Here is a 16,686-nt window from a genome sequence, read left to right on the forward strand (position 1 = left end):
GCTCAGAGCCGATAAATCTCTAGCCAGTATAACTAAGAATAAAGAGATAAGATACAAATCATTAAAATGAGAAATAAAAGAGGGGACATCACTACACATCCCATATATGCAAGATATATATGAGGTGAACTACAAAACTGATAAAAGAAATCAAAGAACTACATAAATGGACAGATATTCCATGTTAATAGATAGTAAAAACAACACTGTCAAGAAGTCAGTTCTTCCCAACTTCATCTACAGAGTCAACGCAATCCCAATCAAAATCCTAGCAAATGATTTTGTGGATGTATCAACAAACTGATTCTAAAGTTTGTAAGGAAAGGCAACAGGCACAGAATAGCCAACAGAACACTGAAGTAGAAAAAAGTTGGATGACTGATTCTACTAGACTTCAAGACTTCCTATAAAACTACGCTAATCACAACAGAAGATCTATTTGTCCACTCTTATTGGTGAAAGAGTAGACAAACAGATCAATGGAAGAGACTAGAGCCCATAAATAGACTCCATAAATACAGTCAACTGATCTTTGACCAAGAAGCAAAGACAATACAACAAAGAAAAGATTGTCTTTTCAACAAACGATGCTGGAACAGGACATCCACGTGCGAAAAAAAAATGTAGACAAAGACTGTACATCCTTCACAAAAATTAACTCGAAATAGATCATAGGCCTAAGTATAAAATGCAAAACTATAAAACTCCTAAAAGACAACATAGGACAAAATCTAGAAGACCTTGGTTATATTGAGGAATTTCTAGATACAACATCAAAGGCCTATCCATGAATAATTGATAAGCTGGACTTCATTAAAATGAAAAACTTCTGCTCTGTGGAAGACACTGTCGATAGAATAAGACAAGACACAGACTAGGAGAAAGTATTTACAAAAAACATCTGAAGAAGGACTACTATCCAAAATACAAAAGAACTGTTCAAATTCAGCAATAAGAAAACCACCTGATTGGGTCAGCCGATGGCTCAGGCGGTTGGAGCTCCATGCTCCTAACGCAGAAGGCTGCCGGTTCGATTCCAACATGGGCCAATGGGCTCTCAACAAGGTTGCCAGTTCTACTCCCGCAAGGGATGGTGGGCTGTGCCCCCTGCAACTAATAATGGCAACCGGACCTGGAGCTGAACTGCATCCTCCACAACTAAGACTGAAAGGACCACAACTTGACTTGGAAAAAATCCTGGAAGTACACACTGTTCCCCAATAAAGTCCTGTTCCCCTTCCCCAATAATGAAAAAAAAAGAAAAAGAACAAACAACCTGATTAAAAAACGGACCAAATACTTTAACAGACACCTCACCAAAGAAGATATACAGATAGCAAATAAGCATGTGAAAGATGCTTCACGTGGTATGTCATCAAGGAAATGCAAACTCAAAACAATGAGGCACCACTACACACCTATTAGAATGGTGAATATCCAAAACACGGACTGACAACACCAAATGCTAGAGGATGGAGAGCAACAGGAACTCTCACTCAATGCCAGTGGGAACGCAAATTCGGCAGTTTCTTATAAAACTAAATATACTTAGGTTTGTGCAAAAGTAATTGTGGTTTAAAGGTTAAGAATTGCAAAAACCACAATTACTTTTGCACCAACCTAACATATGATCCAGCAATTACGCTCCTTGGCATTTACCCAAAGGACTTGAAACCATGTCCACACACACACAGAACATGGATGTTTATAGAAGCTTCATGCATAATTGCCAAAAGTTGGAAGCAACCAAGAAGTGTTTTAGTAGGTAACTGCATAAACTGCACTACATCCAGACAAAATATTTTTCAGTACTAAAAACAAATCAGCTAAAAAACCATGAAAAAACACTGAGAAATCTTAAATGCATATTACCAAAAAAGAAACCAATCTGATAAGTATACTTACTGTATGATTCTCACTATATGACACCCTGGAAAAGACAAAACTATGAAGACAATAAAAACTCAGTGGTTAAAGGTATTAAGAAGTACAAATTGGCAGTTACAAAACAGTCACGGGGATGGAAAGTATAGTATGGGGAATATAGTCAATGATATGGTAATAACTATGTATGGTGTCAAGAGGGTACTGGATTTATCGGGGGATCACTTTACAAATTATATAAAAGTCTAATCACTATGCTGTACACCCGGAACTAATATAACATTAAATGTCAACTGTAACTGAAAAATGAAAAAAAAAAGTCGGTGGTTGCCGGGGTTAAGGGGACGTAGCGATGAACGGGTGGAGCACAGAGGATTTTTAGGGCAGTGAAACTGTTCTGTAAGACACTGTAATGGTGGATACATGGCATTATACGTTTGTCAAAATCCATAGAATGTGAAGAGTGAACCCTAAGGTAAACTATGGATTCTAAGTGACAATTATGTGTCACAGTAGGTTCATCAATTCTAACAAATATACAGTCTGTGTGGGACTCTGCCCGTGGGGAAGGGTAGGGAGAGGAATGGGGTGTATGAGAAATTGTCTGCCCAATTCTGCTGTCAACTTAAAACTGCTCTAAGAAAATGAAGTGTATTTTTTTAAAATCCTTTAAAAAAATGAAAAGGTACCAGACTTATTTTTCCATCATGAACACTGGGCTAGGCAACAAGAGGTAAGTGATGCCTTCAAAGTTGAGGTAAAATGATTTGAACCCTGTACCCAGCTAAATTACAATTGACATTTACATTCATGTATGCATTCAGAATTACATCTCACACAATCTTCTCTCAAAGTTATTGCAGGATACTCTTCAGAAAACTAGAGAGAAAAACATAAACACACAGGTGCCGAGAAACCACAGGTATAACCCAGAAGTGCAGGAATCCAACAGGAAGTCGGCTGAAACCCACACAGATGGAGCAAGAGAACAGGGACTCAAGGAGGGTTGTCGCCAAGTAGCTGACACCACACAGTAGGGAGATACATTACTCATACCACAAAGGTTGGCAACTCTGACATTTTTTAAAAGAGCTTCTGAAAGTAGAGAAGAAAAACGGATGAGACAAAGGAAGGCCAAGAGGCCCTTACAAACAAGTAAGACAAGATATTCAGCCTCCCACTTAAAACTACACTGAGACACCATTTCTCACCCATCAGATGGACAAAAGTCCATGCAGTTGATAACACACTACTCTGTCAAAACAACGGGAGAGAGAAACACTTACATACTGCTTGCCAGTAGCAATGAAAACTGGCGCAGAGCCCACACAGGGGTATCTGGTGGTATCTCACAGAATAACACGGGCATGTAAAATGTGACTCAGTTCTACTGCTAGAAATCTATCCCAAAGACACTCTGGCAAGACATGGACCAGCCTATTGACCGCAGTTATTATTTCTAATAGCAGAAGAGTAGAAAGAACCCAAATGTCCAAATAACTGACTACTGAACCAACTAATATGACACTCCAACACAATGGAATCCTATGCAGTTGTGTAAAGAAAGAGCCAGGAGGATACTGCTAAGCACTGATGTTAGTTTGTCATCAAGAGTGGGTTATATCACCCATCTGAGCATCACAGATTTTCCAGAGGAAAACAGAACAAGATCCTTTACTAGAAAGCTACATCTACTGATTGAAATGAGAAAAGAAATAGAGCCACATTTACAAAACAAACTGTTCTATGACTCACAAGTTATTTCAACTGTACTAAACCATAACGGGTAAGAAAACCTACATTATACTCAAACTGTTCTAACAGAAGCTCATTCAGATACATGTTCCAAATGACCAACTTTTAACTTAACTTTGTGTGAATTCGGATACTGCAAAATAAAGACCAAGCAAGGTCTGTCCCAGCAACTCATGTGGATTAGAAACACTCACCGACGCCCCTCTACACCACACTCACTGCTTCCATGCCTCAGTTCACTCATTCCTCCCCGCTGAGCACCTTTGCCTCTTGTGAAGTTTCCCTAGGAAGCTTGTCAAGGTGACATTCTCCCTGCTGCTCAGCAAATTTAATAAACCCAGCTTTGAATGACTGGCAGCGGTCTCTGGGGGTGCCACTTCAACAGATGATAACAGAGTATGACTTTATAACTTTAAGGGAGAAATCAGGAAATCTCATCATACAAGCAAGAAATGTGAAATCTCATCTGTTGAGAAACCCACGAACGTGGGCATGTGGAGGCCCCAATAATGCAAGTGAAGTCCACCAGACAACAATGCCCATCTTCACAAACAGCTTCCAATCAACTTTTCTGTGCCTTGCCTCGGATCCCAAGAGATTTTGGGAAAACCTCCAGATGAAACAGAGTAAAAGTAAAGAGACACAAAGACACACATAAGAGGCTGAGCTAATTCAAGAAACGCTTTTTAGAACCACAACTTACAGCCTCAGAAGTATAAGCTACTTCTATGCATGAAATAAGAGAATAACAACAACAACAACAAAAATACAGCTCCTAGAAATTTAAAATGTTTATTGAAATTTTTTTAAGGTTGGAAAATAAAGTTAGTAAACTTCCTCAGAAAGAATGGGACAATAGAAATAAATAATTGGAGGTTAAAAAAACAATCGACCTAAGAGGCATAACATCCAAGTAGCACGTGTTCCAGAGAGAAGAGAAATAATGAAAGACGGTCAAAGGAATAACACAATTGCACAGGAAGGATGAAGCCAAGGACTGAAAAGCCTGAAACAATACATGTAAATAAATGTAAAGTTTCAGAACACATAAAGACAATTCTTAAAGTTTCTAGAAAAGAGGGGAAAACCACTGGACACATACAAAGGTTCAGAAATGAAAATGGCATCCAACTTCCTCAAATAGCAACACTGGGATCTTAAAGACAATGAATGGAGTAGTGCCTGGAAAATTCTGGATGAAAAGTCATTTCCAATCTAGAATCCTTGACTGAGCATAAGAGTAGAATAAGGACAAGGTTGATGCAAGGTCTCAATAAAAACTTCATTTTCTATGTGTATTTTTGAAAAATTATTAGAGACAAGAGATAATTTCAAACAAGCACAAAAGAGCATGAACATTCCACTTGCAGCTTTAACAACCAACTCAGTTGCTGCATACTCCTGAGGCTTCTGAGGATGTATATGCTTACCCTAGGCGAGAGGCTACACTGAAAAAGGAAAGGTCTGGCATCCAGTAACAAAAAGAAGCCAATGTATGCAAGGAAAAAGGAATTCCAGGGTGATGATGTTGCAGCAGGCAGAGGCCGCAATCCACACAGATCAGAAAAGGACAGAAGGCACTAGAAAAACTCTAAGAAAATCACAAACAGGTGAGTTATCTATCACACTTAATATGCAGGAAATTATACTGAGAGGAGTTTCATGAAGTTATCGGAGGGTTTAAGAGACTCCAAGTTGCAAAGAAATTTAAGCAAATATAAAAAAAATAATGCAATCACTAAATTCCAGGAAAAACAAAATGCTGTACAAAGAAAAAAGTAATCATACTGCATTACTTGGCTCAAAAATACTTATACAGTAATTATATGGTAATTATAATCAAAATAACAAATACAATTTTATCCAAGATCTTCATTAGGAGACTAATGGCAGAAGGAGATGTCATGTGAAAAAGCCAAAATCCTCAACAGATGTCAATACATAATATCTAAAATTGTACAAAAAGAGAGTAATTTGTGTACTCAAATTATTTATAAATTTTGAAGGTAAAAAGAAAAATCAATGAATGGAGCTCTTTTTACTATAAATCTCTGGCACTACTCGACATTTTTAACTGAATTTTTATCAATTTGGATAAAAATAAAATCAACATTTTTAAAATACTTGAATTAAATATAGCAAAAATTAGTTGTTAAATCTGAGTGTTAGGTACATGGGTATCTATTATTACCATTCCCTGTACCTATCCGTCTGATTAAAGTATTTCATTAAAGGAAAAAATTGCAGCCTTTGGCAAACTAGTAAAAATGGAGGCTAATGCCACGGAGAAAAAAATAAATGAAAAACGTTATATAATAAGACTTGCTGTCCAATGTCATTAGACATACATAAACTATTATTTTAGTAACCGATTAAATTCCAATCTAATTATATAAATAAACCTGTTATTTTTAAAATAGAAATCTCTACTATGTTGAACGAGATGTATAAAAAGAAAGTAAAAATTCAATTTTCACACTGATCGCTGACTCACACTACGTCAAACACAGCGTCAGGTACGGGACTTGCCTTGCCTGCCCAATCCATTTACCACAGCTGCGTTTTAAATCCTCTGCCACTCCTCCCATTCACAAAGCACATGCTCCCTTCCCTTGAACCTGGGCAGGCACCGTGAGTGCCTCGATGAGTAGAATACAGCAGAGGCTCCGCCAGAAGAGCACGCAGCTGTGCCCGTTTCTCTTGGGACACTCCCTCTTGAAGCCTCATGTAAGAAGCCCGGCTACCCCAAGGTCCAGCACAGAAGAGATGCCTAGGAGCTGGACCTGTTGAAGCCACCGCGCTTTAACCTTTGAGATGGCACCAGCCTAAGGGCAGAGCTGAGCCACCATACCAACTCTGGAATGCCTACGTGGGCTTCCTGTAGTGTAAGTGAAAGAAACCCCCCTTTGGTGAATTGTCTTTTATTTGTAAATGGGCACGTTCGTTATTGACATAGGGATTTAAAAGCGAAGAGCCTTTGTCTATGTAACAGGAAGAATGATTACCACAATTTTATAAACAATACTGTAAAGGAGTCAGCAATCTTTCTAAAATAGGATGTATCACATAACCGTGAGAAACAGCATGACCTCATGGTCTAACAGGCCAACTAGAATTTACAGAGTACTCACTTTGTCTATCCCTATGCCATATCCTCTGAAAAATAACAAAAAAAAAAATATAAGATCAAAATACCGACTAGGATTAACAACCTCTCCCTGGAAAATAGTAACGTCTCTTGATTTAACTCCTTCGGCTCCTTATACCACACTACACATCACTTTCATCAGCTTGCTCTCCTAACAAGGTGACTTCAAAATCAGTGAAGAATCTGCAATGGTGTACATAAAAAGAACTTCGGAAAATGAATTACTATTTCAAGTAACAGAAACATGGGACACTTCACTGACCAAAAATTTGACAGCAATTTTTGCAACTAATGAGATGAAATAAAAAATATTTTTCTGTGAACAGTACGATGAACAATGCTTTTTGTAGAGCAGCTATAATGGGCCAGGCACCCAGCTAAGCACCTGACACACACAAGCTCATTTATTTCTCATAACCCCAACAAGTACCGGCACATAACCTAATAGTCCCATTGTTTAGATGAGAAAACCCAGGGTTCAAGAGGATACAAAATGCACCAGTGTTCTTTTATACAGCTAATTAGAGTAGGATAGAGCCCAGGAGAGATGGGATTGGAATAACACAGTCTCAGATGCCTTACTTGGCAGTCTGTCATCACTACCACAAATTAATCTTACTGACAAATATTGAACAGTTACATCAATGTTATCATTCTAAAAGAGAAACTGAAATAAAAAAGAGATAAGGAGTACTTAAAAATCAGAATCCCTGTGGCTCTTCTACAAAGGAATTCCAAATACTATAGTTAATAAACGTAAGAAATAGTTCTAAATCACACTGCAACCATTTCTGTCAGATTAAGAATTTTGCTAGCGTAATTCTCAGACTCATTTATCAAAGAACCTTAAAATGTTACGATAAACTTTTTCAACACTCAAATGTATTTCTGAAAAGGAAAAGAATCGAAGTCCTAAAGAAAATATCACTTACCTATTTTACAGTGTAAGCCTGTAAAATTTATCTTTGTTTTGGGGGTGGATAAAAATTATACAAAGTCTAAACTTCTAGTTATATTAGCTGTGTGCCACATAAACAAGAATAATTTCTATTAAATAGCCATTTCCATGCATTTCATTCCAGTAAAGTTATTTCAAATATACAAAAATTCCGAATCTATCTTTTCCCCTTAAAATTGCCATAAATAACCTAAATCTTACTAAATCTAACACTCATCTAGTTGCCTCACTGTCACTTCTTTCAAAAAGAAATGGCAAATCCTTTATATACTATAATCCTATTAACTAGTTATTTACATTCACTTGCTAAATTTATTGGGCATCTATAACTTGCTAGAAGGTGAGACCACAGGGAAAAAATTATGACCCCCGCCTCTCAAAAAACTAAACCTGTTTTTTCGCATGTATGTGTATGAAATACTGGAAACCACAACGCTTTCAAAAGATCAAACCACTAGGAATTATGTGACAGTATTCCTCAGTTTTACACCTCTTTTCAGTTTGTTGCACTAAGGTATGCAGAGAACTGCACTGCCTACCTGCATCAGCTCTGGACCGCTGGCCAGGTGTCTTCCCGAATGGGGTCTTCATTCATCTGTATTTAAGTGAGCAGCAGAGCTGCTGAACTAGGGTGAAAATTCAATATGCTCCAATTTGAAACTGCACAGAATTTCAATGTTCTTGTTAATCCATCATCCAAGTGCCTCTTTTACAAGTTCAGCAAAAATACGTGAAATCATAAGCACTCTGTAAAATAGTGAAATAATAGTTCATTACTACAGCATCACAAGAGCAAAATTATCCGAGTAAGCCATCAAATGTGACATCAAATTTCAAACATAACATTAGCTAAAATGCACCCTGCCCAGAAGCAATTAACTTTTATTTCCTCAGACCTAGGTGCCTGGGACAGCTCACAGTGAGAGAGAAAAGGAGGTGCTAGACCCTTCCATGAGTAGGTCTGGAGCATTTCCAAGCCCTGAAGTACAGTTCCTCAGAGGACACAGCATAGCATCTGGCTTCCTCCACAGTAGCTCTACCCATTCTGCTGTCAAGGTCAGAAAAGGGTGAATGCTGGCTGGGGTGCCGGAAGAGATTCAGACCGGCATGAATGGCCCACCTCCTTGGTGGGACACAAAGACCTATCGCATGGGGGCGACGACATGTGAGGTCAGGGTGGAGGAAAGGTGGAATAACAGCTGGAGAGGAGACAGCACAGGAGTCAAGTTCAAGACAGAGCCACAGCTCAGTGGAAGGTCAGCAGGCCAGCGCCTTGAGCAAGAGAAACAATTACAGCCAAAAAGACTACAGTCCGCTTTCTGCTCCCAAGCTTCCAGAAACCAGAGGAAAAGACCAAGTAACTTTGAAGGAGCCTCAAAGAAACTTCAACTCATGCAAAAGTTAAGATATCTTACAGAAGCAGTGTATCATTTAAGCCAATTTGGTTCCAGTTTCAGTCCACATAGTACAACATATATAGAGACATATTCTCATAAAACACAAAATGTCCACTGCCCGACATGACTACATTCAGTTCTCATGTATTAGTTTTAATGTCTGTAATTTATAGCCATGTGTTCAATGCTGAATTAATTTTCTAGAGACTAAAATGTAACAAAATAGTTGAAATAATTTAAAAGCTTAATGAGAAAGAGAGGAATTAGTTTGGTAAAAATTCTTAACCATGTAAAACTTTTATTATTCAAGGATGATAGATTTAACAGTGAATGGACTGTACAATTCATCAATGAATATTCAGTGAATGCCTACTGTTCAGAACTTAGGTAGGAGGAGAGAGTACACAAATAAGTAAGGAACATAAATAGTGTCTCAAGTAACGATAATTCTGATGAATACCCAGGAGCAGCATCTTTTCTGGAAGTAACTCTTCCCTGTTCAAGGTCCCAAGTGCTCTTCCTACGAGCTGCACCAGCCTGCCTCATGGCCCCAAGCCGAGGGCAGTGCTGTCAGGACAACTGGCGGGTCACCCATCTTTTCCTAAGAGTCCATCTAACAGCCACGCAAGCCCACATCCCTCTGCAGTGCTCAGCACCAGACTCCTCAGCTTCCCTCATTCCGGGCTCCCACACTCATCTCCCCTGACCTCCTGGACAATCCCTGTCTGTGCAAACTCTCCGCCGGCTTCTGGAAGGCCGAATGCTTTTAGCGAAGTCTGTTAGGTGTTCCATCACCCTGCAGTTCTCTCAGTGCCGCTGTGTGTCCTCCCCATGTCTACACTTACGCACTACCTCCTGCCTGAACCCCCACAGGGAGGCGTGCGCGCCAGCACTCCCAGGGCAGCAGCCCCTTTCGGCTGCAGTCAGGTACCTATCAGGCCTCTAGCCATCTGCCCACACCGAGGACTCTGGTACCTGCTGCACCTGTTTTTCTACCACTATCATCACAGTCTTAGCAACATGTGATGCTTACAACAACCTGTCCCCAGTTCTTCAACATCCTTACTTCAGACGACCGCCTCCTCCAGCCACCTATCTCCTGTCACAAGCGACCATTCACCACCTGTATGACTGCAATACCTCTGGAATCTTGGCTGCAAGCATCTCACACTCAGAGCCACCTCTGATCATTCCACTGTTTAACACTAACACCCCTCGCTTAACAATTCTTTGGTGCAACCGTTACCTCCATCATGACCATTTTGTCTTTGTCCCCTTGTCTTCCCTGGGGACTGACTGAGATCCATGGACAGTCAACCACTACAGTGACTTCCTTGCTTTTCTCCATTTTCTCCCTCCTCTTCTTTTCACTTTGGTGGCGAAACCATAACCCAACTACCTGCCTACTATGCCTACAATTTAAGCTGGTAACTATGGCTGAAAAACCGCAAATTTATAATCTCATGTCTCAAGTGATCATTCAAGAATACCACCCCAACATCAGCAAATGACCTTGTTATGTGCTAGGAAAACAGAAGCCAACAAGAGAACTACTCACCTTCTCACCGCCAAATTCACCATTAATTGCTATCCCCTGCTGATACAGTAACGTGATTGTTTAAGTTCAAGCCTTTCACTTGTCTTATCAATCCCATCTCTGTCTTCTGTATCAATTTCTCTCTTACCACTAGTATTCCCACGATGTAATTCCCAACTTTAAAAAAGGTCCCATGACACCGCTCCTTTTCTCCACTTCTATTTACTTCAAAGATTAAGGAATGTTTTAAGCTACACAAATGTCAATGTAGAGCCTACCTTAATAAATTACATTGGTTCTGTAACAAGACAAATTTAGCCCACCACCATTCTTAAGGGTATACATTCTCCTCTCTAGCGTTAAACTTATCTTGGTAATACTTTCTATTGTTTACCACTTCGTTAAAATTTTCAGGATGAACTCATTAATACGTTTTTAAAGTATAAGATATAAATTGAAGAGCTGCAATGGGGGAAGAACACAAGGAGCTTTTTTGAACAATATAAGAATGCAAAATTTCAGAGGAAAGTCCTCCATTTTTGACTTGCAATTAATATTCCAACTGCCAAATCTTATCCCAACTCCTGTAAGACCAGAAAGAAATGTAGAGACTAAGTGAAAGGAAAACACTGAAGAGTGCTAACTAATGAAACCGTGGCTTCATTTTTCTTCAATAGTTGCCATATAATACTTTGAAAACTGAGATGAATTGGAGCTTTCCTGAAACAAATCTCACTCTCTTTTGACTAGAAAGGGCAAAACTTAATTTTTTCATTTTTAAAAAGAACATACTATTTTTACCTTAAGTTATACTAAAGTGCGTAATTTAGTAAATAAGACAAACGGGGGGGGGGGAATTTAAACTTTACATGCTGATAGCAAAATCTCACTTCTAGGATAGCAGGAATTATATGTACAAGTTTTTTCAAATATTACAAAAAATGTTCTTAAATGGAGCTTAACTTCAAAGCCATAAAAAAAAAAAGACAGTCCTGTATTCCGAGAGACCCCCCCACTAGGCTGAGGAGAACAATACTGCACAGCACCACAGGATGACCCACGACTACCTGATGATAAACGCTCCCTCACGACAACGGAGGGACCAAACATTCAGCACCACTAACAGTGAGCACGCGCACTTTACAGAGGCGCGTGCTCCAGATGTGACACGACGCGGAATACATGCATCGCTTAGAGCGCATTCTTGTCCAAAGGGCTGTATCTACATCTACTTGATTCTAGAGCTAATTTACAGTTTATAAGACATACAGGTGATACAGGAGCAAGTGAAAGTTTCTACAAGACCAGTGGGCCATACTCTTCAAAAAGTCGTTATCATATGAAAAAAGGTAGACATAACTGCTCTAGATTAAAAGCAACTAAAGGGAGACAATAATTAAACCCTGAATGGAGAAATAAAAGCTCGGAGAAATAAAAGCTATAGGAAATATTTAAGACAAATAGGGAATTTTAAACAAGGGCTAGTGTATGAAGTTATAGAATTATTAACCTTTAAAAGCACGATAATTACATTGTGATTATGCATGAGTGTACTTATTCTTAGGAAATGCACGTTGAAATTTCTAGAGGTAGATTCAGAATGTCTGCAGTGAATTTCAAATGGTTCACAGGAAAATGATACATACACAAATACAGAAAAAATGGCAAATAATTTTGAATCTGGTGAAGAGCATACTGTTATTCTTTTAACTTTTATTTCAATTTGAAATTTTTCATAATAAAAATCGGGGGGTGGGGGAATCATGATTTCCCTTTGCTAAGTCCATCTTTATTAAATATAGCTAACTATTCAGCCTTGCAATTTTGCTAAATCATCTTTAAAATGCGTCACTGTGAAGGCGAGACTGTTCCATGCCACGACTGCTGCTGAACCCTCAAGCTAGATCGGGAGCATAACACAGACTGCCTGACCAACGCCTGCCCTATGCCCCACGGTGCGCGGGTTCCTGGAACAGGCTGCTGCCCTGCCCTGCCCTGGGCAGGCACGTAAGGAATTCTGCCTTATTGGGGCGGGCCCCACACCAGTACCCTACACAGGCTGCCCTGTCCTATATAACTCCTCAGGACCTGCCATGCGGCAAGGAGGATATCCATATCGTCTTGCCTCCGCCCCAAGACACACCTTCTCTGGAAGTTCCCTTAATAAACTCTTGAAGAAATACTGGAGTTGTTAGCCTCTTTTTTGTTCTCTCAGCCTCCCAAAATTTCCCAGCAGTCATGAATTTACTTTTGAGACTCAAAATTCTCAAAGAAGGTCACGAGATTCTCACAAACTATTTTGCAGAAAAACAAGTGTCCCAAAGCACACACTGTGTGTCACGCACTGCAGTACATGATCAACTCACAGGCTCCTCACAACCACCAGAAGGAACAAGCTATAACTGTTCTATTTTGGAAATTCAAAAACCGCTTCACAAAAGTTAAAATAGCTCACGCACAGTCACACAAACTGCAAGTAGTATTGCTGAGATAAATTTCCTATTTTAAAAACACATAGACAGCTCCCACAAAGGAAGAAGGCACCACAAAAATCAATGCCACCCTATCCTGTCTCCATCCAAAAAGGTTAAGAAATGGTGTTTCAACATTTCAGATATAAAAGCAGTAATAAACAAAATAGAAATTACATATCAAAATATTTGCTGCCAGCTGCCATCACCAAACACTGCTGTTTATAAAGAGAAACTGACTTTCTAAAACTGTTCAAGTAAAAATGCTAAGTCCCAAAGAGGTACTCACACCTGGATCACTAATGGAAAAGTACACAGGAGCACTAATGTTCAAACACGGCAAGTGTAAGCTGAAGTCGGGCTGCCAACACGTTGTGTTCCAGTTGTTGTCCCAGAGGGGTCAACATGGTAGCAGGAATGTGTTATCACAAATATCTAAATGAAGAAGGACATATGGATAAAATCTGAATAGGACCTAAATACTAAATACAAAGTAATTTTCTCAATTGTGATATTTGCGTTACAAAGAAAAACACCTATTTTAACAAGCCTCATGATGTCTGAAATTTACTGTACTTTTCAAATAGCTTAACAAAAAATGTTAATACAGCACAATATTAGCAAACGAATGTCAATGGAGGGTACATTTACATAATTCACTTACAGTTTCAACTTTTCTACATATAGGAAATTTCATTTTAAGTTTGGGGGAAAACAGCAGACAGAGGAGAGCAGCCACACTTGGAATTGGTGGCAACACAGACTTACTGTAGGTGCTCAAAAGTCTGTAACCTATTTCCTAAGTTATGATTTTTCAAAACAGATTAAGATGACAAAATATTTGTAATTACTGAATCTGGACAGTGAGCACGCAGATGTTCAACAGCCTACTTCAACTTTTCTATATGCTTGAAATTTTTCACAATAAAAACTCAGAGGCATCTAAAACTCAATGGTTTTAAAATTTTGTAAATCTGGAAAGGAAAAGCAATGGAATACAACTCAAAGCCTTCCTAGGTACCTAGAAGAATTTACCAGCAAGTGCAATCACAAATGCTTCAATGGATGGCACCTAAAAATTACAGCCTCCCATATAGGCTGTCCCTTTGCCGAAAACCTCCTCAATATTAAAATAAAGGACTCGGGGCGGCTGGATGGCTCAGTTGGTTAGAGCGTGAGCTCTGAACATCAAGATTGCTAGTTCGATTCCCACATGGGCCAGTGAGCTGCGCCCTCCTCAACTAGACTGAAGCTGGAGTTAGCGTCCTTGGTCAACAGTGCACTGACTCTACTTACAGTTACACACCCACATTCCGGAGGGTGATGATACTGCCTCCTTGGAAGAGAACCAGAAGCCTCTGAGGCCCTCCCAGACCGCACCAGACGTGCTTCTTCTTCTGGCTGGTCCTGATTTGGATCTTTTTCTGCTATAATAAAACTGTAATTCATAAATATGGCACTTTCTGGAGTTCTAGTAAATTGTTGAACCTAAGAGGGTCATGAGAACCCCAAATTTGTAGCCAGCTGGTCAGAAATGTGTGTGGCCTGGGTAACTCCAAGCTTATGGCTGCTGTCTGCACTGAGGGCAGTTTTGTTGGAGGTCAGTGCCTCAGCTTGTGAAGTCTGTGACCTCACTCCTAAGTCGCTGTGTGTCAGGACTGCAGTGCAGTGACACACATATCTACAACGCTCTCTAGTATTGCCTATTATCAATTATTTGTTGGTCAATATGTGAAAGGGGTAAGTCAGAGACCATCTCAATATACTTTTTGATAAGCATCAAAACCTGTCATTTTAATATCTTAATATATAAAATTTTTATCTGTATGTTAACAATAGTCACTTAACATTACTAGTCATGTTACTACATAAAACTTGTTTTCATAATTTTATAACTATTTAAAAATAATTGATTTCTTTTGTGATCCCTTGTATTTTATTTATTGTATTCAGAAACATTCTAGGAAAGTACCCATAGGTTTCAGACTGCCAAAAGGTCCATGGCCTAACAACCCCCGCCTAAAACCACTGGTAACAAGCAACTATGAATCTGCGTCGGGTCTTTAAATGCCACCTGCAGGCATCAATGCTAAAAATGAACTTCTAGTAGGGATGGACTAATAATTTAACTTCTCTCCTGAAAGCTAAAAAAAATCAAACTGAAATCTAAAAGAACACCCCAACAGAAACTACCAGGAACCAGGATTCCTTACTGGAATAGCTAATTCCAAGTCAGAGGTGGGAAACGAGAAGCCGAGAACACCTCTGTCATGCCTGGCAGAAGCCAGGAAGCATTCAAAGCCAGAAAGACAGACATCACTGGACTGGTGTCAAAGAAACAAAGGGGGTTGTTTTACACTCTTTTCTTTACTTGTGCATATTATCAAAAACTTCCAAGACAAAAATTTTACACTGACACATACACTAAAACTGCTTGAAGGCCTCAAAGAACTTAAAAATAGTAGTACTCACAATGGCACGACCTAGGGAAGTAAACACCACATTTGGAACCACTTTTACCCCCCCCCACCCCCCGCCCCCAGCAACTGCCAAGTGTTAAGGGACAGCTGAAAGGCTGATGGCTTTGAAAGGTGTGGGGCCAGAGGCAAGCACGAGGACCTACCAAAGGAAGGAGAGGACTGGTGAACTCATGTCACAGTAGATGGAATACTAAATTGCTCGCAGGTGGCTGGAAGAATTGTAAGAAGCCAGGCTAAGAACTGCAGCCCAGCTACAACTCATCTTTACCTTAAAACTGAACTGAGGTGATCTCAGACTGTCCACTCCCTCAGATGCCTGGCAGAAGCAAGCATAAATCCTCTCTAGGAATATCATCCTAAATCCCAATTATTTCAAATAATTTTAAAAACGTAATCTACTGCATATGCACACATGCACAATCTAATTCACAAAGAGACAAAATAAAAACTTGCAGAAACAACAAAGTAAGAAACCACAAAAAGCAGACCCATAGGGCCGCCAATTATTACACAGGCAAAATCATAATTTAAAACTGGGGGAAGAAGAGTACAGAAATAAAGAAAATTATTAAACAAAAAAAATTAGAAAGTTGTGTAAGTATTATGGTCAAAAAGATAAGACATAAAATAGAAAACTTTGGTAGAAAACGATCCAAGAATCAGATTTTCCAAAAGTTGAAAAAAAAAAACAGAAAAACCCCAATAAACTCAATAGATGAGGTTAACAGCAGGCTAATCTTGTGTTTTTTTAAAAAAAAATAGTGAACAAAGAGAGATCAGAAGAAAATATCCAGAATGAAGCATGGAGAGGTAAAAGACTAGGAAGGCTAACATGCATATAAATGGGCTCTCAAAAAGGGTAGGGGACCAGAAACATGAAAACAATGCCTGCAAACTTTTCTAAACAATAAAAGGCATTACCACAGATCCAATCGGACCCATAAACACAAAATAAAAAAATATGTACATAGACACATCATAGTAAAACTGTTGAACAACAAAAACAAAAACAAAAACAAAATCGTAAGTCTGAAATAAAAAAGACAGGTTCCATTC

At 39.2% G+C, this 16,686-nt stretch overlaps 1 protein-coding gene across 3 annotated transcripts in view; it reads right to left on the reverse strand.

Moving 5' to 3' along the window:
- Positions 1-16,686, reverse strand: part of SPIN1 (spindlin 1) — a 67,749-nt gene that overhangs the window by 39,633 nt on the left and 11,430 nt on the right. For 2 of the 3 annotated variants that reach the window (XM_081065531.1, XM_081065532.1), the window contains exon 2: positions 8,285-8,492. The exons of the other annotated variant lie outside the window; for it this stretch is intronic. In XM_081065531.1, the coding sequence (XP_080921657.1) occupies positions 8,285-8,336 (52 nt within the window). In that variant the 5' untranslated portion in view covers positions 8,337-8,492. The remainder of the gene's footprint in view (positions 1-8,284; positions 8,493-16,686) is intronic. 3 annotated transcript variants of the gene reach the window in all.

Source organism: Rhinolophus hipposideros (genome assembly GCF_964194185.1).
Source record: "Rhinolophus hipposideros genome assembly, chromosome: 11".
NCBI classification, from domain to species: Eukaryota; Metazoa; Chordata; class Mammalia; order Chiroptera; family Rhinolophidae; genus Rhinolophus; species Rhinolophus hipposideros.